Source organism: Notothenia rossii (assembly GCF_949606895.1).
Source record: "Notothenia rossii genome assembly, chromosome: 1".
NCBI classification, from domain to species: domain Eukaryota; kingdom Metazoa; phylum Chordata; class Actinopteri; order Perciformes; family Nototheniidae; genus Notothenia; species Notothenia rossii.
Genome location: NC_136912.1, coordinates 58,665,465 through 58,691,904, shown reverse-complemented (window position 1 = coordinate 58,691,904; position 26,440 = coordinate 58,665,465). Strand labels below are relative to the sequence as shown.

General features: G+C 41.0%; 1 protein-coding gene and 2 long non-coding RNA genes across 3 annotated transcripts in view; 2 read left to right on the top strand and 1 right to left on the bottom strand.

Annotated features, from left to right (window-relative positions):
- The first annotated feature begins 2,912 nt into the window (after positions 1-2,912).
- On the top strand, positions 2,913-3,982 carry LOC307015454. Its single transcript, XR_013801540.1, has 2 exons — positions 2,913-2,989; positions 3,794-3,982. It is a non-coding gene; the product is annotated as an uncharacterized lncRNA (long non-coding RNA).
- Positions 3,643-5,791, bottom strand: LOC307015449. Its single transcript, XR_013801538.1, has 3 exons — positions 5,729-5,791; positions 5,004-5,081; positions 3,643-4,467 (listed from the first exon to the last, which is right to left on the bottom strand). It is a non-coding gene; the product is annotated as an uncharacterized lncRNA (long non-coding RNA).
- A 1,213-nt stretch (positions 5,792-7,004) lies between these two features.
- Positions 7,005-26,440, top strand: part of tgfbr3 (transforming growth factor, beta receptor III) — an 81,901-nt gene continuing 62,465 nt past the window's right edge. Inside the window, exons 1-2 of the mRNA XM_079689120.1 lie at positions 7,005-7,245; positions 13,438-13,608. Coding sequence (XP_079545246.1) covers positions 13,548-13,608 — 61 coding nt within the window. The 5' untranslated portion in view covers positions 7,005-7,245; positions 13,438-13,547. The remainder of the gene's footprint in view (positions 7,246-13,437; positions 13,609-26,440) is intronic.

The following is a 26,440-nucleotide window of genomic DNA, read 5'->3' as shown; positions in this document are numbered from 1 at the left end:
GTCATTATTTGCTACCACGAATGATAACAATGCTGGCTAGTTAGCTAGCCAACAGCAAGTGTTTACACTGCACAATATGGAAGCGTACTAACACGTTTTCGAATTGAGACACAACATAGTACAACTTTAGGCTTGTGAAGTAACGGAATACATGTTACAGAATTGCAATAAGGAACTGTATTACCTTAGTTACATAAAAAAAATCATTTAATAACAAAAAAATATGCTTTCGGTGGACACCTGATGTTAAAAACTAAAATACTGTATTTGCTGTCTTTTTCATGTATTGCATTTATACAGGATTTGTAAACACTATTATTCCATAGGCCTGGTCTATAATTTGGTTTAGATTCCTGCCTTGTGCCTATATTCCCTTTTTGCTCAAATGTTTTCTTTTTGGGAGTTCAGTAGGTGGACACCTTATTTGTTTGTTTTTCTCCACATAAGAGCATACCATATTTCTTGTAAAAGAGGCAGATTTAAATTCTACTTTGTGAGCTATATTGTACGGTGGCCCTGAAGTGCAAGACACCACAGCATTTCAGAAAACACCACAGCATTTCACAAAACGCTACAGCATTTCACAAAACACAACAGCATTTCAGAAAACGCCGCAGCATTTCACAAAGCGCCACAGCATTTCACAAAACACAACAACATTTCACAAAACACAACAACATTTCAGAAAACGCCACAGCATTTCAGAAAACGCTACAGCATTTCAGAAAACGCCGCATCATTTCACAAAACGCCGCAGCATTTCACAAAACAGCACAGCATTTCACAAAACAGCACAGCATTTCACATTGGACGGAAAGGGTATTCCTTAGGGAGAACACTTCTTGTTTGTGATTGGACAGAGCCAGCCAGAAAAGCACTGCTATGATTGGTTGTTTTTGCTCCCAGTCAAGAAATGACGCTTGGCCCAACACATCAGCTGTTAGCTGTTATTAGCACACACTCAGAGCTCACAGCTCCTCATATCTGTTCAGAAACTGGACAAAAGTTAAATATATACAAAATACAGACTGTCTATGTCATGGCGAATACAGTCGCTGCTTTATTTATGTCTGTACGACGTTGTTGTGGGTGTGGACGGAGCAGCTACAGGTTAGTTTAGCCCAGTGGTTCTCAAAGTGGGGGGCGCGCCCCCCCTGGTGGGCGCAGAGGCATGCCAGGGGGGGCGCGAGAGACCAGGAGGAAAAATGGTTATAAAAAGAAAATAAAAAAGATAAAAATAAAAAATAAAATAAAAATCATAATTTGAAAAATTATTGATTCGAAAATAATATGATGCAGTACAGTACTATTACGTCTGGGTCTCTGTTTCATTAAAGCTCGGCTCTGTGTGTGTGTGTGGAACGAGCCATTTTGTGTGCGCGTGAGAGAGAGAGAGAGCGCACCGGTACTGGAGATCGTTGTTGTTAGCTTCTGGTGCTAGCGAGCTACGCTAACGGATATAAGGAGTTTTTTCAACAACAAAGTGGAGGAGAGTCCTCTCCTGTCAGACTGAGAGCTAAAGGACTCTCTCAGTGTTATCTCAGTGGGTCTCAAATGTTTTGGTCACCATTAATGTAAATAATTATTTCCGAGGCACACGTTTATATGATCATTATAGTTATAAAAAAATAAGAGAATAAATGAAAAACAGGTATGAAATACTATATGATAGTAAAACAAGAATAAAGTTTAAAAGGGTGATTTGTAAAATATCCATCAAGAAAAAGTAAATCTGTTTACATTTCTGTTTCATATGGGTGTTGAGAGATGTATCCATAGATCTCTTCCTTTCGCTCTCAAAGTGCACCAGATTGATGCTTTTAACTTCAATATTTAAAAATAAATCTTCCCGGGGAAGCTTGCCCCCGGACCCCCCTATGTGACGTCCACACATCACCTATAAAAATAGCACTTTATCCCTGCTTACACCTATATGCCGTGAGCTGAATATTGAGCCTTCATTGTAACAGTCGCGGGTACGTTGTGTATTTGCGTGGGGATTGTTGCAGTAGAAAATTCCACTGTAGCGACCGGTACATTAATGGGAAACCCTAAATGTTTGAGCACCCTCTATGAAACGTCAAGCTACCCCACAGCACCCCCAAAATAAATCTCTGGCGCCGCCACTGAGCCTGATTATTCGTTTTGGGGGGGCCCGACTTTTTTTTTTCTCCAAAGGGGGGGCCTGACAGAAAAAGTTTGAGAACCACTGGTTTAGCCTGATGGATCCGATCCCGATAGGATTTACATGGAGATACGCCCGGCCCCCTCTCCAGCGTCTTGTTTGAATGACAGCAGTAAAAACAAAATTAATGCTTTATTCATTCATGGTTTTTAAGGGGCTTATCTCCATGTAAATACTATGGTAGACTACCCAATATTCGCATCGCTCTAATCGCTCGAGTTTCACCGCGGCTGTCAGCTGTGTTTGCTCCTGTCATTCAAACAAGACGCGCTGGAGAGGGGGCGTATCTCCATGTAAATCCTATGGGAGATATCAGCTTCAACCAAATGAACATATTGGACCGTGATGTAATTGTAATACACGTTTCAAATTGATGCCGAAGTAACTACATGCTGATAATAGTTAGTAAAAACCATGAATTAACGCTTTGACAAGTCTGCAGACAAGACGGCAGGCGAAAAGCTTTTAAAATGCGTGTTTTTCTGAATGGAATCGGATCTATTAGGCTAAACTAACCTGTAGCTGCTCCGTACACACTCACAACAACGTCATACAGACATAAATAAAGCAGCGACTGTATTCGCCATGACATAGATAGACAGTCTGTTGTTTGTACATGTTTAACTTTTGTCCAGTTTCTGAACACCTGTAGATCAGCTGTAGATGTGGGGGGAGGGAGGGGGGTTGGAGCGAAGGGGCGTAGCTATCAGAAATACGAGGCTTGACTGTGTCGCTACGGTCGCTGCCTTTATATATACAGTCTATGGTCGCTACCAGTCCACTGACATGGCGCATCAATCAACGGTACATTTTGCCCATTACTTGCCCAGTATTACTTTGAATATTATTATTGTGATTGAAGATGAAATCCGTTTTGAAGACCACCGTTTTATATTGTGCAGTTTAGCGGCAAAATAACGTCAGTTAGCCAGCTAACGCTAGCTTTGTTGAGTTTATGCTAGCTAAACAAGTAGTGGTTGTAGTCTACAGCGGTAATTAATATATTATAGCCTACTGCTTTGGCACTAACGGTTGATAACTGTTTATGAAAATAAAATTAATTGAACTGTACTGAAATAATGACATGTTTTATAATTGTCTTGGGCTCCTGTTGTGTTTTTAAAGCCTTTGTAAATTATCCATGCTATTTTCTATTTAGAACGAAGACTTCAGAATCTTAAAATCCCTTGACGTTTGTATGCAATTGTGCTAAATTCAACTCTGGAATCAAGCACATATTAATATGTTTGCATGACATTAGTTATTTATATTTTGCCATCACTTAATTATACGTTTAATACATTTAAGTCAAGCTAAGGTACATGTGATGGTAGCTAGTTAGTGCTCTTACCTGTGAGGCCTCCTCCAAACAGCATAATAACCAGACTGTATCATTAAAACTAAGTACCAGTTCTAGATCCTTGACTTTAGACAAACAATTCAAGAGACAACATGTATTTAAAGACCAATCTTTATTTGAAGGTGCCTCTTAACCTGATATATTAGTTATACAGTAATAGTATTGACAATCTAAAAAAACTGAGCAACTCAACTGTCAACTTTATATTTCTTATTGTCTAAAGCATTTATTATTTTCCTTTTTTCCAGACTGAGAGTCTTTCCTCAGAATGGAGGACCAGGCCTGATGGAGGAGCCCATGCTGGGCAAAGCTGATACCAACTGCACAGGCCTAGTCTGTCACGTTATTTGACTAAATGTGTTTACTTATACATTTAATAGGCTTTACACCTTCTGTCCATATGTGCTTTTTAATTAAAACATTTTTGATTAACTTTTGGTTCACATTTCAAAAATTGTATTTGTATTTGAACTCCTTTCGTCCATTATTCTTACTGAAAATAGATTACACATTCACATCTGACTGAAGATTGGCCCCATTTATTTGTGACGTTGCAAACTCTGCGGTACAAGGCACAAGTGTTGTGAAGCTCATGAAGTGAGGCAAATAGAAATAATCAGCTGATGGAGTGTAAATGTGGAAATAGATGCATCCCATCAGCTGACTGTTTTTCGCCACACTTTATAAGCCTGACTATAACCACCCCTTCTCTGAGGTGCAGGCAGCGTCACAAACAAATGATGGTCCTGATAGACTACAAAAATATTCGGTGTGCAGATCTTTGTTTTCACAATAAAAGTAGTTTCTTAGTGAATGTCCTGTACTGGTTTTAAAATCTCATAACATCAGCTTTTAATTTTCCTCTTGGATGTTCTTCTTGACCCTCAGAGAAAGAGGAGATGTCTTTCAGGCATGTCCTTTCCTAACAAAAATGACATGAAACATAAAACATATTATTGCAGAACAAGTGTGTTATTTATGAAAGCGGTGTGTTTGTGTGTTTAGGGGCTTTAGATATAATTATTTTTTTAATTGTAATCAGATTATGACCGAACAGTATGAAATTCATCAACATTGAAATATATTTTATTATCAAAATAATATTTAACTTTTACAAAACGTAGTGCAACTGTAGAAGCTTGCTCTGTTGTCTCACTGAAAGAATAACTTTTACCACGTTTTTACAGGCAATATTGAGAGATAAATACTAGCATTTCTCACTATGTTTTAAATTTCTTTGCCTTCAATACATTAAATTAGAAAGCTGACAAAATCATATTGCTTGTTCACATCTAAATGTAACCTTTTGCATGGAAAAAACCCTCAACTTCACTGATGTGTAGGTGATCTAGTATTGTTTAATGGAATGTATATCAGTGTATTAAAGTCAATACTTCATTTATGTAAACCAATATCTTTCTTGATTCTTTGTACAGTATGAAAAAATAGTATTTGCACCTGTGCTGAAGTTCACTGCTGTGAGGAGTCCAGTTCTGTCTCACTCTCTGGTCCAGCCTGTCTGCATCACCTGGACACCTTAAACAAACAGATATATATGTAAAGTACCATGTGTACAAACAATATGACTTATTCTCTTCTGTTGAACATGTTGGATTGTGTATTGTCCGAGTCAGGGTCCTTTTTATTTTACTGCAACTTTGGAAGTTGTGTTACGAATGCTTACTGTTTATTTTATATCAATTTGGTAATGCAATTAATAAAAACAACAAGGTTTGGGTTTGTTCTTCAGATATGACTGATGTTAACGTGTAAGCTCAATAATGAACTCCAGCTCAACCAACCATATTGTAATATCTAAGTAATCATCTTGAAATATAACATTAATAATTGTAATATACACACATCTTATTGTGAGGTTGATTTCACATACACTACTTCGACGTTAGCTAAATAGAAAATAGCATGGATAATTGACAAAGGCTTTAAAAACACCAGCGTTAGTGCCAAAGCAGTAGGCTATAATATATTAATTACTGCTGTAGACTACAACCACTACTTGTTGAGCTAGCATAAACTCAACAAAGCTAGCGTTAGCTGGCTAACTGACGTTATTTTGCCGCTAAACTGCACGATATAAAACGGTGGTCTTCAAAGCGGATTTAATCCTCAATCACAATAATAATATTCAAAGTAATACTGGGCAAGTAATGGGCAAAACTTACCGTTGATTGACGCGTCATGTCAGCGGACTGGTAGCGACCATAGACTGTATATATAAAGGTAGCGACACGAACCGTTAGCTCCGCCCCTTCGCTCCAACCCCCCTCCCTTCCCCACATCTACAGCTGATCTACAGGTGAAAATTACTTTTGCGACACATTTATCGCAAGAAGTGTAGCAAAAGTCAAGACCGCAGATTCGTCGATTTATACTGCCACAGAGCAGATTCGTCAAGTTACAATGACTGATTTGAGAGGTTGTAATAACCAAGTTGCAGTTGTAATGGAAAATATGTTTAAAAAATATGTATTTTTCTGCAAGTGAATATTTCATCACAAAGTTCATTTTTTTTCTACAACCTACAAATTTGTTTTCTTCTTCTGTGACTTCAAATTTGGTTCACAGTTACGTGGATATTTTATACAAGTGTACATTTGGTTCACAGTTACGTGGATATTTTAGACAAGTGTAAATGTATGCACACAAGCTCAGATTTTTTTTCTGCAAGTGCTCACATCAGGTTTTACACGCTCTCGCATTTTGCACCATATCTACCTTCATACATATTGCGCTGTCGGGCGTTGACCAATCACGAAGCGTAATTTCTTGACTGGCAGCAAAAACAACTAATCACAGCAGTGCTTCTCTGGCTGGCTCTGTCCAATCACAAACAAGAAGTGTTCTCCCTAAAGGAATACCCTTTCCGTCCAATGTGAAATGCTGTGGTGTTTCCTGAAATACTGTTGTGTTTTGTGAAATGCTGCGGCGTTTTGTGAAATGCTGTGGCGTTTTGTGAAATGCTGTAGCGTTTTGTGAAATGCTGTGGCGTTTTGTGAAATGCTGTGGTGTTTTCTGAAATGCTGTGGTGTCTTGCATTTCAGGGCCACCGTAATATTGTTTTGTAGACCAACACTTAAGGTTAGAATCTGTACACCGACTGAATTAATTTGCTTTAGGATTTTCACTCTTTTTGGTTGACATTTATTTTCTCTTGTAGGCTTATTTATAGGCATTGCTTTTAATATTAAGGTAATCCAAAAGTAACGGAAAGTGCTTTGGTAAGTTTATATATTTAACTTTATTTGAAGTAATGTCTCGTCTTTTATCTGAGTCTGTGATAAAGTTGTTTGACTTTGAATGCTGTCTGCGGGACCTCCTGACGCTCGTGCAGGGGCTCGCGAAGAGCCCTAACCCCGCTTTGGGAAGGTGTGCAGCAACAGCCCGTCTCTACTATTGCCCGTCTCGCGCACAGCTCAGCCTCCTCCCTCTAGGCCCCGCCCCCAGATGAAGCCCCCAGTAAAAGGCAGATAGATAGTAGTAAACTGTTACAACTTTCAGCGAGAGGGGCTGTTTATCCACACTTTGCTAGAACAATATCACGTCAGTTTTGACCGCTCGCTTTCCCACCAAAAACAACGGGATGGTGTAAATGTCCAGCCGAGAGAAGACGTTTAATATCCGCATCCCGCGAGCGACTTCACTTCCAGCAAGTTTGGGCATTTTCTGGAGACTCTGCATGGTACGTTTTCAACACTTTCAAGATTTGTGCTTGTTTTTGGAGTTGTGTGGTTTATTAAAAGACTGTCATTGTACACCGTGTCTGTAAATACGATGTATTGTAAAAATATGTTTTTCCAGTTAGCTGTGTTTACCTAACCGCCCATAAATCCAGCTGAACATCTGTCTCTTGAATGCTGCGTTGACATGCAGCTTTCTCCTTCTCGCTGCTCCTCTACAAGCTACAGGCTATTAGCTAATGTTGATATCCGATGCTATACTGTTTTGGTCATGTTTTATTAGAAAACAGGACATTAACATAAAACGGAGGTAAACAGTGCTTTGAGAGGTGTTCCCAGCTGCAAATAGAGAACAGCATGCTCTCATGACAGGGGAACCGTGTAAGACCTGGGTTGAAAGCAGGACGAGTCAACACGAATCCTCTTTTTGCAAATGACATTGAAAACTGCCTAGAATTCATGGTGAACGTGATTTGCACTGTTTTTTTTTTTTACCAACAATACTGTTATTATTTGGACCCTGGAGAAACACTTGGCTTCTCAACCATGTTAACTATCTGATGTGTTGCACATTATTGAATGTGTTTTCAAATCTGTCAATGGATATTTTAGGAAAAACATTTGAAATCTTCACAACCAAAAGGATGCATTCAACTTACTTTATGCATTTTTGGACTGAAAAAAAGAAAGCAAAAGCCCAAGATTATGTTTTTCATTTGCAAATGTGTACCTAGAGTGAGTCTGAAATCCAAAATTATTCAAATATCCAACAAAACAAAAACTAATGAATGTTTTACTATATTGCTGCAAGGTGGAACGTTTTCTTTCAGACATTAAACATAGGACACACATCAACACACATCGTAAACACATGGAAACAGGTACAAAATCATTGCTAAATAGTACACCATGAATCGATAACTGGAAACATAGTCTAAGCTTAAATCACCCTGAGGTGCATGAGCTCAATCATCAAACCCTTTCATTTGAGAACCAGAACAAGCATGTTAGTCTTTTTCGCTACAAACTATTTCATGAAACTTGAACCTTTTTTTTTAATGTTCATTTTAAGTCAATTACTTATCCTTTGAGCTCCATTTCAGGACATTGGATATCGAAACAAATACTTAAAAGTGACATGCATAAAGTATTATGACTACTGCACACTGGACTTATTATGTTAAAATTAGAGCTGCAGTGATTTGTGTACTAGTAGATTAGCCGATGACAGACAAATGTCAGTCATTTAGATTATTTCTCATCCAAAAAAGTCAGAACATGCCTCTCAAATATTTCATTGCTTCTGTTTTGTTTCACATTGAAATGCATCACCTTGCACTATTTCCCTATTTTCTGAAATGTTTTTGAGCTAGAACATAATGTATAATGAAAACATGCATGCATTGCAGCCCTTACAGGGTGTCCGTGGGGTCTTAAAAAGTATTAAAAGTTGATAAATCAATTTAGCGAAAATTAAGGCTATTAAAAAGTATTAAATGGCATTTTCCAAGGTTTTACATTTTGTAGCTTGTTTTCAATAAGTATATCAATTGTCCAAAGAGGTTGTATTCTACAGTCTGCCTGAATGTAATCATTGCGTAGGTGTGTAGTGTGATTCTGTGTAGTTTATTTATGGTATCCCGTTGGATTTGACGTCATCTGAACAGGACATCGCACGCTTATTGCTTAGTCCGTTTACGCCGGTTGTTGAACAACATCGTTATGGGGAGATACAAGTCTGCGTCCAAATGGTTGGAAGATAAGGAGGAAGGAAAATCAATACTGTATATAGTAAATGTGAGGTCAAGTGTGGCGCCAATGTAACCGGTTAAGACTCAAAATGGCGATGAGGTCTTAAAATGTATGGAAAGGGTCTTAAAAAAGGTCTTAAAAGGTATTACTGCATATACCCTGCCTTAGTATAACATATGTGTCAAGGATCTGTTTGGATGGTAACGCTGTTGTCAAAGGTGCACATCATGTACATCATGCACAGGTGTCAGGGTGTTTCTCTGCGCTGTAGCGTGCAGGGACAGAGAGCGCTGTTAGAAATAAGGGTCTGATAACACTTGTAATCAGTCAGTCAGAGCGGTGCTTTTGTGATAGAAGGAGAAGTGGGAGGTTTGATGGTTTGTTCTGCGTATGCATACGTGATGACACAAATGTAAGCCAGGGCCTTTAGCATTGAAGTGGCCACAAGTATGTACCTTGGTTTCGGTAATGTGCACTGCAGTACGCTCAGTCTGGAGTCTGTGTACTGATGTACTTTCCAGATCTTCTTTGGTTGAAATAGTTGCTCGGCTTAGACGGTCAGGGTTGAAGAGAAGTCACATGAGGTGATTTAAAGTTGTTGCTGCAACACAACCAGCACCGAGGCATGAGTAAAACCCCTACTCTCAACCCAAAACAGATTACCCTTCATTTACCTTACACGCTTGTGAAAATTGTGATAGATTCATTTCAAAACATACTATGAACACTTTCTATCTTTAATCCCAACCTTAACCAACAGATTAAGCTTCCTTCCGTCTTGAATGCGTCTTTCCTTTGATTTGGTCTGACTCACCGAAGATATTGCAACACAGTTTACCTTCGTTTAGTCATTGAGGAGAGGAAGGTCACAGAGAGGCGTACATCAAACAGAGGGCACTGGCTCTCCTTGACTAGCTGAAAGTGAAATATTTGTCATGATCTTCCAAAATCACTTCCCAGGCCTTGGATCGCCGCACAGTGAAAGGCCCTTTGTCCAGTGCAAGCTGTTTGCACTGCAGAGCGATGCACCTTAGGACTTTATGCATCACCTCCCATACACCCTGTACGGTTCACCACGAGGCAGATAGGAGCACACATCTGTTTTTACCACGCAGTGCTCTGCTTATACTGTGACCGAGTGCAGTTCCTGTCACAGCACCTTAACCACATGAGTTTATAATTCAACTCAAGTTACAGTTTTGTTGTTTTAAGAATCAGATATCACTCAGAGAAGTAGTTTGTGTAAAACTTTTTCAGTGGACCACTTCAAACATGTTACTCAACCTAGAAATAAAAACATATTGTTTAAAATGTTTCTCCAGAATACATTTGTATAAAGTTATTATTTAAAAAATCCCCTTTTGAGGCTCGAATCAAGATTAAAAAAAAACATGGGCCTAGATGTTGAAGCCATTGCATTATTCCAGATATCATGGGCCTGAACTTGTGTTAGTCAGAATCATCGACTGTTTATTTAAAGGTCAGAACGCACTGCTTTCAGAAATGATGAAAACCTAGCCTAGATGATCCTCCCTGTTCTGATGCAATGACAATGATGATTTGTCTAAATGAATATTATGTAGTTTTAAGGTGCTTCACTGAAAATATTTTCATTTATTTTCTAATCATTATTCCAGATAATTAACCTGCTTTTAAAATCCTCCTGCCTCTCTTTTACAGTAACATCTTTTACTACAGTAACATCAAGTTTTTCTTTAGGTAAATAGATAATACTGCAGCTTTTGTCAATTGTTCCAGAGAGGATAAAGCAGTTTAAGACTTATTTGTGGAACCTGTATCAAGGCGTCAACCTCTGGGTGGGTTTTTCCCACGGCAGCAGCTGACTGACATCTGGTGGGCGTGTTGCTAGGAGATACACAGTTTAAACAGTTTACTGTCTACGTGGTGGGCTTCGACTAGATACTGTGATAGGCTTATATATCCTTCAAATCTGGCTTTGTTTGTTTTTAATTACATCTTATTTTTATCACACACATACTAACACTTACAAACATAAAAAACCCACATTCAAAAACTTAAAAATAAATGCAAAAACAACAACCACACATAGATAAATACAACAGCGTGTCAGCTTATATTATTAAGAAAAAATACGTCAAAAATAAATCAAAAATGGCAGTGCATGACATTAAGGATTTTGGGAGATGGCCCTGTGGGCCATCTAAGCTAATATATGGCCCTGAGCCCAATAGAGATTGCCCTGAAAAATTTGCGTGGACGAAATGGCACGAAGGGTTTGGGGGGCCTCCCCCTAGAAAATAAAAGATTTTTGCAGGTCTTACTGTAGATGCTGTCTGGTGCATTCTCTAGACTGAATTATAAGATGAACCACCACAATATTATATTGTACACTTTCAATTTTATTCTTCATTTCACTTGTTTGTTTGTTCTTGTTTGTGTTTGCTCGCTTGCATGCCCTGCATAGTTATAGGAAATACTTAAGTTGTTGGTCAAGACACTTTCCATCTGATGAAGGCAAATGCCTTCCCAGATGTAAAAAAGTAGAACACATTCCATTCAGTTATAACTGCCAAAACAAACATTATTTACACTATTATGGCCCCTGTTAAAAATGTTTGTAATGTTATCTACTGTAAGTTGGTCGAACAAATGCCTCCTCATCCGGAAGCTGACCGAGCAGACTCGAGCAGCATTCGAGAGGAGCCGAGCGCATCCGCGAAGCACACAAAATTGCGACGTCAGAGTTCCCGTTAGCCGGCAAATCTAAATCTCTTTGGTCAAAATAATTTCCCTTTAGCGCAATACCGCTTCAGTTGCGCCACTTATGTGACAGACGAGAAGAGTATGTGACAGACAAGAATAGTCAATTCTAATGTCTAACACTTAATGTGGAGAAAGAGATGTCCTGTATGGGTTGATTGTGCGTTGATCTGTTGCTAATGCCTCGGTGTTCCGGTGGGCATGTAAACAAATGCATAATGCTGCGCTATACTTTGTGGTCTCACCCAGTTGCATAGCGACACTTATGCTTTAGGTGTCTTTTAATAAGCAGGTAGTCATATCATTAGCTAGAACTAGCTGGATCTGGTCGATATGGACATAAACGCGAGTGAAGTCTAATCTGACGGGACAGAAAGATCAGCTGCTGCTGATGGGTCGACACGCAGCGCTGCATGATCACATGCAGCGGTGAGCGGACAAAACACACACTTCATGTTAGAATATCACACATAGCTATTTTAATTACCTCTCAACTACCGTAACTAGTTATAGGTATGTTTAGTTTTACTGTCGGGTTACTCATTACTGGATGCGCGAGCTGCATGATACTGGCATAATAGATTGCCCGATCGGGCCACCAGCAGGTGAGGCTTCATTGCCCAAGCTAAATACTAGATGGCCCCGGGCCATCGGGCAGTCCTTAATGTCGAGCCCTGAAAAATGGATATCCCTCAGTAGGAACCGCTAACAAACGGGAGAGTAAATATGAGATTCTAGGACCATGTCAATAAATATGTTTCCCCCTTTATGAAAAAGCCCACATAGCTTTGGTTAGCCTTTTAAGCCGCCTTTCCTTTCACAATATTCAACATGAGGGAGGACCCATCGTGTGGCTCAGTTGTATTTCCTTAAAAAGTGAAAGCTAGCAAGCTGGGATAGCAAGTGTCCATTTGGATAGCTAGATATCATAGCTCACCAACTGGTTCCCACTGTAAGTTACCAATCGTGTGTTTATCCCACTATAAAGGAGGGAGGCTATCAGCAGTCCCACTCTTACATGGTTCCAGTTGGGCAGAGGTTTAATGACCTGAGTGCCAAAAATCCCAGGAACAAGAAGTATATACTAATATACTAATATTTTAATTTCAGTTTGACTTAATTTCATAAAGTAACATGACCATGTTTAACTTATTTTATGTTTTTATTAGTTAGGTTAGTTGGTTAAGAGGAACTCTGTTGATTGTGTAAAAAGTGTTGGACATCCTCAGTGTTTAGTACATGGACGTATTGCTGCGTCCTGTTAGTCAATGTTTTGGGTCACATTACTAAAGTTAAAGCTTTAGGGGAGGTCATGCTGATTAGCATGGTAAGTACTAATCTGCTTACTTAAGACCCCTCTGGAGCATCAGTGTTTCCTGGCCCTCTCAATTAAAGAGTGTTAATAACCTGTGGCATGTCCCAAAGTGTTTCACTCCCAGCAAGCCGGTCAGCCACACTTTTCATACACTCTGGCAAGGAAAGGTGTGTGCAGCACGGCCCTTTGAAGCATGCATGAGCCCCAATTAACCCTCCTGGATTAATCCGCTGGCCTCTAAACTGCTGATTCTCTTGTCTCATCTCATCACTCCCACAGCACAGGGTGTATATTAACCAGAGCCCAGTTCCCTGCTGTTTGTCCACGCTCAATGCAACCTGCTTCTTCTTCTGGTTGACTTTCTCTACTTATGTTCACTTTGCAGTTGGTGCTTGGAACTGACTTTCTGCAGACTGCTTCATAGAGAGGAACATCCTTGTGAGGAGCAGGAGAAAAGGCCTGTTTGCCCACCTTCCTCATACTGGAAACGACAGGATGGCTAGGAGTTTCCCAATTCCCTTGTTACTTCTGGCAATATGCTGCTTGGCATCTGCAGGTAAGATCCTTTCATTGCTAAGCTACATGTGAAACAAATAGAGCTATCATATATAATAACAACATTAGATTACACTTTAGTTTGCTTACATCATTTTATGGGTAGTGCTTTTCATTGGAGATATACAGGACTGTCTCAGAAAATTAGAATATTGTGATAAAGTTCTTTATTTTCTGTAATGCAATTAAAAAAACAAAAATGTCATACATTCTGGATTCATTACAAATCAACTGAAATATTGCAAGCCTTTTATTATTTTAATATTGCTGATTATGGCATACAGCTTAAGAAAACTCAAATATCCTATCTCTAAATATTAGAATATCATGAAAAAGTATACTAGTAGGGTGTTCAACGAATCACTTGAATCGTCTAATTAACTCGAAACACCTGCAAGGGTTTCCTGAGCCTTGAAAAACACTCAGCTTGGTTCAGTAAACTAAATCACAAGTATGGGGAAGACTGCTGATCTGACTGCTGTCCAGAGGACCGTCATTGACACCCTCCATCAGGAGGGTAAGACACAAAAAGAAATTTCTCAAAGAGCAAGCTGTTCACAGAGTGCAGTTTCAAAGCACATCCACAAAAAGTCTGTTGGAAGGGGGAAATGTGGCAGGAAACGCTGCACAACCAAGAGAGATGACCGCAGCCTTAACAGCATTGTGAAGAAGAGTCGCTTCCAGAATTTGGGGGAGCTTCAAAGACAGTGGACTGAAGCTGGAGTCCAGGTATCAAAAGTCACTGTTCACAGACGTGTCCGGGAAATGGGCTACAATAGCCGTATTCCCATGGTCAAGCCACTTCTGAACTCAAGACAACGGAAGAGGCGTCTGACTTGGGCTAAGGAAAAGAAGCACTGGACAGTTGCACAGTGGTCCAAAGTCCTCTTTTCAGACGAAAGCAAGTTTTGTATTTCATTTGGAAGTCAAGGCGCCAGAGTCTGGAGAAAGGCTGGAGAGGAGCAAAATCCAAGTTGCTTGAAATCCAGTGTGAAGTTCCCACAGTCAGCGATGGTTTGGGGAGCCATGTCAGCTGCTGGTGTTGGTCCACTGTGTTTCATCAAGCCCAGAGTAAATGCAGCTGTGTACCAAGAGATTTTAGAGCACTACATGCTTCCGTCTGCTGAAAAGCTCTATGGAGATGAGGAATTCATTTTCCAGCATGATCTGGCACCTGCCCACAGTGCCAAAACCACCAGTAACTGGTGTACTGACCATGGCATTACTGTCCTCGATTGGCCTGCAAATTCCCCTGACCTGAACCCCATAGAGAATATGTGGGGTATTGTGAAGAAGAAGCTGAAAGACACCAGACCCAACAATGCTAATGAGCTAAAGGCCGCTATTGAAGCATCCTGGGCATCCATAACACCTCAGCAATGCCACAGGCTGATTGCCTCCATGCCACGCCGCATTGATGCAGTAATCCGTGCAAAAGGATTCCCAACCAAGTACTGAGTGCATTAATGGACATTTTCAAATGTTTGATTGTGTTTTGCTGTTATAAATCTTTTTTTTTTACTTGGTCTGAGGAACTATTCTAATTTTTTGAGATAGGATTTTTGAGTTTTCTTAAGCTGTATGCCATAATCAGCAATATTAAAATAATAAAAGGCTTGCAATATTTCAGTTGATTTGTAATGAATCCAGAATGTATGACATTTTTGTTTTTTTAATTGCATTACAGAAAATAAAGAACTTTATCACAATATTCTAATTTTCTGAGACAGTCCTGTATTGTTAAGTGACTAATTGGAACTTTCTTTTAAATTGATCCTGAATTGAGCTAGAATACTGCAGCTGGCAGTCATTAAACAGTTTGAAATGTTATCGCAGATAACTGTTTTTCCTTCCCCCATTATTTGAACATTGCAAGAGGTAACTTGTTGCCAATCAGAATCAGAAATCCTTCAGAAATCCTTTATTATTCCCACAGAGGGGACATTTTCACTTCAACAGTGAAAACATAGGTGAGATTTACGGTACGTCCACACGGTTCCGTCGCGTTGAAGCTTGCCGGTGGGCGTGTCTGGTGCGCGACCAACAACCAATCACATTAATCTCCCGCCCCGGACACACAAGGAGTGTGTTTGATTGGCTAGCGTAGGGGTGGGGAACCTCCGGCCCCCGGGCCGTATACGGCCCGCGAGACCATTTGGTACGGCCCTTGAGGTAATTTATAAACAAAAAAGAAAAAAATTAAAGAAATCTAGACTGCAAACAAATTAAACAAAGCGAGTGCCTGTTTTTCCTGGCCAAGGTCAGGGTCCTTGAACACAACACGAGCCTAACGTGTCATCACGTGGTACATGTCTCATCTGACAGGGGTCCAGTTCTGACGGAGAGCACCAGAACGTCGCTCCAGCACTTCCAAGCAGTATCCATAAGGAGCCGTACACATGCCGCAGTTTTTGCGTGGCTGTGTCTTAGTTGTAAGCCCAGTGGCGATCTGTTCATCTGTCATACTGATCATTACAGTCAATAACTTTGTTGTTATTAGCATTTGGTTAGCTAGCTATGCTAACGAATATAAGAAGCTTTTTCTCCAACCAGTGAGGTAAAGGCACATCTTTATATGATCATTATAGTTATAAAAAAATAAGAGAATAAAGTAAACAGGTATAAAATACTATATGACAGTAAAAAAAAGTTGTTATTAATAAACAAGAATACAGTTTGAAAGGGGAGTGATTTGTAAAATATCCATAAAGAAAAAGTAAATATGCTTACAGTTCTGTTTCATATGGGTGTTGAGAGATGTATCCATAGATCTCCTAATGTTGCTCCCAAAGTGCACCAGATTGATGCTTTTAACGTCAACATTTAAAAAAATATATCTTCCCGAGGGAGCATGCCCCCCGGACCCCCCTTGAGGAGATTAGGGCCCCCCCCCCCCCCACACTTAAATCATGTCCACATGGATAGGAAACTAAATACATTTACACACATCTTGTGTCCAATATCTTTCTGTTTTAGTGGTCATGCCACAACCGTGCACGTGAATCATGGTAATATAAGATGGACTTTTATTAATCCCTCGTGGGGAAATTGTTTCTCTGCATTTGACCCATCCTCGTGTTAGGAGCAGTGTGCTGCCATTTTGAACAGTGCCCGGGGAGTAGTGTAAGGAACGGTGCCTTGCTCAGGGACACCTTGGTAGCACTTGGTCTTGCCGGGACTTGAACTGGTGACCTTCCAGTTGCCAAGCCAACTCCCTATCGACTTCGCCACCAACGCCAATATATCTGGATTAAGAGGTTGTTTTTTCTTTGCACAGCGTAAAAGAAAGGCGAAATGAATGGGCTGTGATTGTAGTACTTTTAAGCAGAGGTCAATCATTTGTACGGCCCTCGGAGGATGTTGAAAAAATTGAAATGGCCCTTGAGAGGTAAAAGGTTCCACACCCCTGGGCTAGCACTTGTATTGGCATATGATTTGATTGGCTGGCACTTCCGTCGACGCTTGAAAAGTTGAACTTTTCTCAACTTTCGAAGCTAGCAACGGAGGCAAAGCGACGCGACGGAACCACAATGCAGTTCGGCAAAGCGTGACGTCACCCCATTCAAAGTTAATGGGAAGCGTCTCCGTTGAAGAACGCGACGGAACCGTGTGGACGTACCGTTAGAGAGAGCAGTGCGAGGAGTTTGTTGTGTTGTAGTTCAGGAAGTGAAGCCTAGAGCTATCTAAAAGATAATTAATGACATGACTGAATGTGTTTTTAATTTCCACTATGCAACTCTGCTATCAGCAACAACATATATTGACTACGCAGCACAGAGTCTTGCAGTGCTGTCTTGTCCGACAACCGCAACTTTGCCCATATGGGATTTTCCACTATTTCTCCCAGAATGCCTTTCTAGACAGCGCTTTGCCAGAGTCGTGAGTAAGGGGGATTTACATTTAAGAAAGTGCTGACAAGTTCAATCTCATAATACAAACACTCAGCAGCTCTACATGTATCTGTCAGAGTGTTTGGAATGAGGATTAGATAATGCCAAATACTGAGTAATGTACAGCCGTTAATCAAACCAACAGACAGAGCCAGAGAAAATATATAAGTGAACTGCTACAAGAGCGAATACTTAAAATGCATGTGCATTATCGGTGTGTCATATATCAATTAATGTTAGGCAATGGATGGTGATAATGCACTGCCACAACTCATACCATAACTTTGTCTAATTATTGAGAAATACAGTACTGTACAGGGGCGGACTGGGGGGAAAAAGTGGCCCGGGGATTAATTGACAGACAGTCCCACTTAATGCGCGGCGACGAAAGTATGTTACTTAACAAAAAACCCTATGCATGTTATGTTATTTTGGACCATTATTCATATAGTAATCACATTACCTGAGCCCTTGGGTTGCCTAGAGCAAAATAGTTACAGCATATATTTAGTGATTTTAATGTTAACAGATCATTGATGCAATAACATTTTGACCCAATTTGCCTGACTTGACACATGGAATAAAACATGGGCGTAGGAAGCATCCTCAATGTGGGTCAGACAATTTAACAGGGGTTGTGGGCAGGTGGTGGACCTAACCTCCTCTAGGGGGGTACGGGGGCAAGCTCTCCCGGGAAGATTTTTTTTAAAATGTTGAAGTTAAATGCATCAATCTGGTGCACTTTGAGAGCAAAATTAGGGACTAAATCTATGGCAGTCAGTAGGGGCTTGGACTGTGAGCCGTTGGGTCGCCGTTTCAAGTCCCCGAACAGACCTAAATATAGAGTGTGGACTGCTACTTGGAGAGGTCCCAGTTCTCCTCCTGCCCTGCCGTGGTGCCCTTGAGCAAGGCACTGGACATCCCCCTTCCCCCCTCACTCCCATTGTTCCCCGGGCACTGTACAATAGCTGCCCACTGCTCCTAGTACTAGACTCCTGGTACACTCCGTGTGCTCTGCATGTGTGACCATTAAAGAGGGTTTCATCCCTCCCAATTCTTCTTCAACACCCATATAAAACAGAACTGTAAACAGATTTACTTTTTCTTTCAACATTTATTTGAACAACAAGTGGAGGCAAAAGTGACTGCACCCAAAACAATAAACATGCTAGCTAACTAGCCTAAACTCAGTAACAGAATGTGGGCAACACGTTCTTCTCCACAGCCGCGCGACCTCTGAGTCAGACGTCATTTCCTCCTTTTCTATCCTACCGGTACAGCCGTACAGCCACTCCCCCTGAACCCCGTTTCCCTGCCAACCCCCCCCCCCCCTCCCCTATGCAAGCCCCTCCCTCTGAACCCAGGGCTCACTACAATACTGTATACAAAAACGCCTTTAAGCTTTGGAGCTTGTTTATCCATCTGTAAGCAACTGCCAGCTAGGTCTCTCAGTCACTCACTCCTGATCGTTCACTGCGCAGTGACTGCTGCTACGGGCCTGATGTGTGAAATTGATACTGATAGATAGAACAAAGGTAGCCTATCAAAACGGCCCAGCCCAGCCCAGCCCAGTGGGCCGGAACACTTACAAATGTGGGCCGGTAGGATTTAGGCAAAATAAAAAAGATTTAAAAAAAAAAAAAAATGTTTGGCCCTCCGGCCCACACACAGCACCGGCCCACCGGGGAAACTCCCGGTATTCCCAATGGCTAGTCCGACCCTGGTACTGTACCTCTCACTGTGAGAAATGTGCATGCTTCTTTTGACCTTCAATATTAATGTCTATCACATTTCATGCCAATCCCTCTTTTAGTCGTATGACTTACCAACAAAGATCACCATGTCAAAAAAAAACAAAAACAAATATATCACAGACTATTTATTTGACATATTATACTATTTATAAAATAGAATGTAAGATTTCAGACAAATTCATTGTATCGGTCAAGTGCAAATGATGTACACTTAGACTGACCAATCAGATTTCAGAGAGGCCACTGCCAGGTAACCACTTTTGCATTGCCCTTGTTAAGCAACATAAATATTACATGGAAAAGTGAAATCAAAAGTTACTTTTTAAAAAGGTTTCTCGTGCAGAAATAAATATGTTTCTCGGGAGAAGTTTGGTTGTGGTCATTTATGTAGTGGGAGGGGTAGGCTATTAACTAGAGGAATTGTTACTGTTGTCCACATTGGCTTCAATATCTAGCAGCGGTTTCATCGTTTCAACAAAATATTCAATTCACTGATCTAAACCTGATGCTCAGCGCCACAGTATGATAAAAAAAATGCTCAAGTTGGCAACCACCACATTCAGAATCCAGTGTACATGTCTCTTTTCCATTTTTTGGATTATGAGTTGTCATGTTTACAGGGTCTGCTTTCACAATGTTTGCCATTAGACTATAACTCACTCCAGCTTTAATCTGGATCCCCATGTTGCTTTTCCGCGGAAGGACAGGGATGATTACCCGGGAGCAGGCATGCCACATAGCCAGCGCTCCAAAAAAGTGATCCCATTTTTCATTCTTACAGTCTGATTGACGCCAAAGGTTATTATTTCAAAAGTTCTTCCCTATTCCCTGGAGGTTTGAACCACACTCCAGAGAGTGGACTTCTACTCAAACAATAGCAGTGTAGTCAGTATGTTCTGTGGGTAGAGCAAACATAATTTCTACCACAATGCCAGGATCTCAAACACAATGAAGTCACGTACAAAGTTTTCCTCTAAATTCTTCCTCATGCGGCACAACGCATTGTTTAACCGTGTCACTAGGGACAGATATTTACAGTTAGAAAAACCAAATGCCCTTTCCCCCAAAGTGCCCTGGCAGTGATTGTACTTGGTGAACAATGGACACATCTTCAGATGCACTTGGGTTTATCAAACTGATTTTTGAGCAGGTCAAGGCAGTCAATCAATAACATTTTCAAGATAAAACAACAATCTTCCACCTTTATTTGGCTGAATGATCTTTCACTTTCAGTTGTAAGCTTATCAATTTTGTCATCTTTTTTTCACACCACCTCTTCAGCCCATCTTCACCTCTATCTCTTTTTCTGTCTTTTTCTATCATCTCGCTGCATCTGTGTAAACAGTAACATCTGCCCTCTAAACTTGTGAGGAGAGCTCTCTTACGTAATGTTTAGATTAGTCTGCAATGAGTCTTCTCTGAGCGTAATGCTATCTAGGATCCGTGCCTCCCATAACTCTTAAAACTCAGACTGAGAGCACCTTGACGTCCATATTTCAAGTCTCTGTTCTGCTGCTGCGCTCAATTCTTTAGCTGTTTATAACTTTTTCTTTCATATCCTCACTACCATTTTGTGGTCGCCTCTCCTCAGCTTGCCAAAATGGTTATTTTTTGAAGGATATATTGTGGACATTTGGGCTGAGTTTTGGGTTTTGCTGTAAAATCAAGTTTTCTAGGAGCCATGCCAGATATTAATTTGAGGCACTTGCCAGAAACAGCTCCGGCAGGATGCTGGTTTTACTGGAGGCACAACGCCGGGCTGGTGACTCACTGAAAAACACGCCATTGATTGAAGTAGTACATTCTCCTCCTCCTATAGCCTTTCCTGATTCTACTTATGGGGCGGCTTGATGAATGATGGAGCTATTAGTGCGTATCTGTCCTCAGCTACTCATTGTGGAACCACATAATCTTTTGGGATTGTTAAATCAAACAATGAGTGGAAAAGGGAATTGTGATCATATTCACGGCGTATACGTATGACTTTTAAACACTAGAGTAAACAACTTTCTTTCTGTTGGATTTGTTGTATACTCTTGGCAGACTGGAGTCACTGTGCTGCCAAAAGTGGTTTTAATGTTTTTCCCCCGCACAGTTGAGCAAAAGGTTTGTCTTTATATGCACAATGCTTTATAGGGCCAGCAATAGTGGGACTGCCAAAAAGCATTGTGCAACCTCTGTAATCTGAGAGGAGGGGTAGCCAGGGGGAGGAGAGAGGCAGGCGTGGGTCGTCTGGTCCAAATCGACACACTCCACACACGTACAGCGTGCCAAACCGACAAAGTCCCTTCCAGCGTGCTAAACCAGATGTTGCCCTGTGATTCATGCGAGGAGCTGGAGCAGCGCGGCACAGAGGCAGTGTGCTGCCAGGCAGAGTGGTTGGGATGTTTACGTAGCAACGGGAGTCCTGTGTGTCTAATTACAGGTCTGCTCTCCCCCTATGATGAGGCCTTTATCTTAACAGCGCTGTCAAGGAGGAGACGTCCATGCTGGCCCTGTTTATACCTCTTGCCTGTTAAATAAAGGTCACACTTGTATTACTCAGTTTAATTAACAGCAGTGTCTTAATTAAATCGTGGAATATTTACTTTGATATAATTACTCACGCAAACACACAGTCACAGGAGGAAGATCACCTGAATGAGCTGCAGCTGACAGGTCTTTACTAATAGACTCGTATCTTCGTCCTGCTTTATCATATCTTGTCAGCCTCCCGTTACGAGGGCGCTTACGCAAATCTGCGGGAGTGAACCGAATCCCGCCCCCTTTCTCTCTCTTTCTCTCTCTCTTTCTCTCTCTCTCTCTCTCTCTCTCTCTCTCTCTCTCTCTCTCTCTCTCTCCATAGTTCCAGTAAGCAGGCGTGTAAATAATTTTGGTCAAAGCCAGTAATGGGAGACAGCTGGAGTGATCGTGCGTTTTCCATTGTGTTTCGCAGCACTAAGAGAAAAAAAATGCCACCGGAGCTGGGGAGAGTTAGTGTAAAAGAGTTATGCAATGTGTGTGACTTCATTGAAAAAAGAGAGAGTAATTGTACAAAATGGGACTCCCCCTAATCCGATAACTTTCAGAAGCAGCAAAACCAAATTGACGTTGTGCTATATCGTGTAGTATTTTAAGATGTGTTTTTATTTTACATCCATTACTACTTGCCTAATTTTGTTGCAAAGGTATAAACATCTGAGTGGATAACTGACTCTGCAAAATAAGTCCTAATATGGGATGTAGCTGAAGGCTTCCAGGTGGTGTCTTTCATCAGACCAATCCCTCCTGGGGCCTCACCTTCCTCACTCCTTTTCCACCAGATGAGTCCTGCTGAAAGACCATGTCCCAATTTTGGAATAGCTCTTAGGAAACCAGGACTGTTTGTCCAAAAAATGACAGCACCTTTACTCTGCCCTGAATAACAGATACTTGAGTTATATCACATACACACATTCAAACATGCACACATGCACTCACTCACGCACACACACTCTTTGAAATGCTTTCTTTTTCCACTTGTTTTTTCAAAATGTAACTTCTAATAAAGGCAGAGGTAATAAAGTAACCATTAGCTACAGTGGTTTAGCCTCTAAAAGGTAATTTAACAGGCTGTTATGGTAGCTGAAATCCTACCACTGTAATTACTAAACAAAAAAAATGCAACTTATATAGGTGACAATTTTTGTAGGACATCTATGTGCATTTTAAGCATTCCCCTCAACATCATAGATATCATCTGTTATCTTAGTTTTTTTCTTAACAACTTATATTCATTGCTTATTTATTGTCTGTGGACTGTTATAATAGTCCTATTATTCATCACACTTTCCGTTAGTTAACTGTCCAGTAAAGGGGCCTTCCAAAGCGTCCTTTGTACGTGTTAAAACACGAGGCAGCACGGCATTTGACAAGTCATTCTTCTCTCTTGCCCTCCCTTTCCTGAAGATGAAGAACCCGGAGGAATGTCCTTCCAGCTTGTGTGAAAACGCTGTCTGCCTTGCCCTTTCTCACCTCTCTGGCTCCTTCCCACTGGGTTCACACACTGGCACAATGGCCCAGCATTGTTTCACTCTTTGCTTTCTGTTGATGGCGACCCGCTGCTTCTCAAACCCCCGATTATCACATCTGAGTGATGATGTTTTTGTAAAATATCACAGGATCACAAAAAGGACATCTTTATGGGCCGCTTATTGATTGATGTTGAGAAAACATCTATTTTTTTGATTTACAAAATCCTTTTAACATGCCCATAACAAATCAGTGGGTATGGAAGGATGTGTGTGTTTACAGTATGTATGCCAATTTGGATGCTAAATAAATGAACAGATATGGCTAAACATGGCCCAGTTTGATTTTGGTATTGAGAAACAATATCATTCTGACCTGAGAATCTGGTTGAGACATGACATGGATGAAATGTGCAAGTATAATTGGAAATGTAGTCCATTATGATTTACACTGTAGAGTATGCTCTACAACTTACAAAGATTGTTATGGTGGTGGCTGTTGCTCAGGAAGAAGAGTGTTTGTCCGCATATTGGAAAGTCAGTGGTTGGATCCCTGGCCCCTTTGGTCAACATGTCAAAGTATCCTTAGGCAAAATACTAAATCCAAAATGGCTCCTGAGAGCAGAGCCTGTAGTGTGCGAGCAGGTGGCACGTTATATAAAAGCCTGTGCCTCTTTATGAATGGGAGAATGCTGAGTTGAGTTGTAAAAGTGCTTTAAGTTGTCACAAAGACGAAAGCGCTATGTAAATGCAGTCCATTTACGTTCTGTCGTTTTTTGAATTCCCCAAAAGAGCATCTTTTAGACTTTCAACTAACTTTTACCATAGCCTGTCTGAAATAGTTACTTTCCATCAGTACTGGTGAATTATATAAAGTATAGTTTGTATTAGAAAAATACATATTTTTGTGGGCTGACCTGGAAGTTTGCTTCGCAAGCGCTCCCTCGACAAAAAGCAATGGGATTTTTCCATTGGACATTTAAGATTTTCTTCAGAAGGATAATCTCAACACTTCTCCACACTACTTATATATAACAGAAAGCGTAAATGCCAGCGCCAGAAATTAATAGATAATATAATGCTATGAAGGAACTATATCCAGGGCTGCACATAACTGGTGCACATGCGCACCCACCGCTAAAACAGGAGCACCGGATCATTTGAAAGAAGCGCATTTGCGCACAGTAGCGTGGCGTGGGAAAAAAATTAGGGGAAGCCAATAATACGTCCTTTCTTTTGGGGTGGGGGGGGGGGGGGGGGTTTGGTGGTCAATGTAATAACGTAACCAGATGAGTGATTACAGCGCCCGGTATCATTTACACTTTTGTATCATACAGATGCAGGACTTACACACGCCTGTTATCTGACCGACAGGTCCGCACGCACTCTCCAGCCCAAACTCTAATAAGCATTCATTCACAAACTAAATCAGGAGACCTTTAACGTTTTACGTCCGGTTCGCTGTCATCAGATTGTATTTGTTGTTGCTGCTTCAGCGGAAGTTTAGTACAATTATTTTTGATTAAATACTCCAAATCTCCACCCTCCATAATTGCACTTGCTTCAGTTGCTTGCTACTTTCTAACGGCGGTAAGAGTGGTGCAGTGACGCTATCTATCTTCTATCGATTAGATTTATGATTCGAAAATTATAAAAGTAGGGTAGACATGTGGATATTATCCGACTGAACAAAACCTGCATTTACCTAACAGGTTCGTTTTCCACTGACCTTTTTTCGAGCTATTTTCCAAAATCCTATGGAGAAATCCCATTGCTATTTTGTCGAGGGAAACCGAGCGCTTTTGGGACGCGTCACTGCACCACTAAGTTGATGCGATTTGATTGGATCGTGAGGCAAGGGAAGCCAGCCGCCTCTGGCTTCCCTTGGCATGGCCCTGACCAATCACAGGTTGGCAGGGGCATGATGTGAGCCTCATCTGATTGGTCAATCCCTCCATTTTTTTTCACCAAGGGAAGCAAATTTCGGCTGGCCTCCTCTCGCAACAGAGAGTGCAATCTACTGTTTCACCATAACATCTAGAGGGGCGCTGTTTCACTCTTTGTAAAATACTCAATGAGAATGGGGGAGAGACGGGCCGGCAGCAACACACAACAAAGAATTTCCGAAACTAAACGAAGTGTTTTTATTTATTTATTAAAATTATCACTACAATCCGAAAAAACAGGGGAAGCCTGGCTTCCCTTGTTCTCCAGGAGAAAACGCCACTGTTTGCGCACCAACATTGAGAGAGACAGAGAGGCATGAGAGAAGAGAGAGATAGAAAAGAGAGAAGAGAGAGATATATGCGAGTTGCATAAGAACTGGTAAGACGTGTGAAGGGTCTGCTTCATGCGCTCCATGCTGCGAGGCACGGGCGCGCACCCCCCCCCCCCCCCCCCCCCCATTGACCATTCGCGATATAGAGGGCTTCATACTCCACTAGCACCCCCCCCCCCCCCCCCATTGACATTCGTGATACAGAGGATGCGCACCAAGCAACATCTTCAGGTGCTCCTTTGAGAACAAGGGCAAAAAAGTTATGTGCAGGGCTGACTATATCATGGCTGAATGATTTCATGTCACCACTGCTAAACTACATGCAGCCTCATGTTCTGCATGATGGCTTTTAATATTCTAATTTAGTCACTTTTAACCGCCTTTATAAGACACGTAAATGCATGTATTTTATGTACTAGAACAAAATGTGAAAATCTTGTAAGCTAGTATTAACCACAGACCTAATTTAAGTAATCTAATCAAAATCTCTACGTCACGGGGAAACCCAGAAGTGTTCAAATGCTAACTCATTCCGTGTTAAGAACTCATTTCTTCACCACTCTATTGCAACTGTACGCGGAACACTTATGACAAGGCAGATAATACCACACAAATGGAATGAGGCTGATAGGACAACCCAAGAACTGAGGGGCCCACCTCTTTGCTGGGTTTGAATCTTTGTGAATGCAGATGAAGCAGGGGCCCCCAAACCCCCACCATGCTGCTGGCTTTTGCAGACATGATTGATGAGTGAAATGCCCTTGGAGCAGCAGGACAAACATTTCTTACCATTGCCCTGTTTAAAGGGTAACATTAGTATTTTTCAAACCTGGACCCTATTTTCCCATGTTTTTGTGTCCAAGTGACTAATGGGGAAAAACATTTTTCTAATTGGTTCAGTACTGAGCGAGAGTGCTGCACA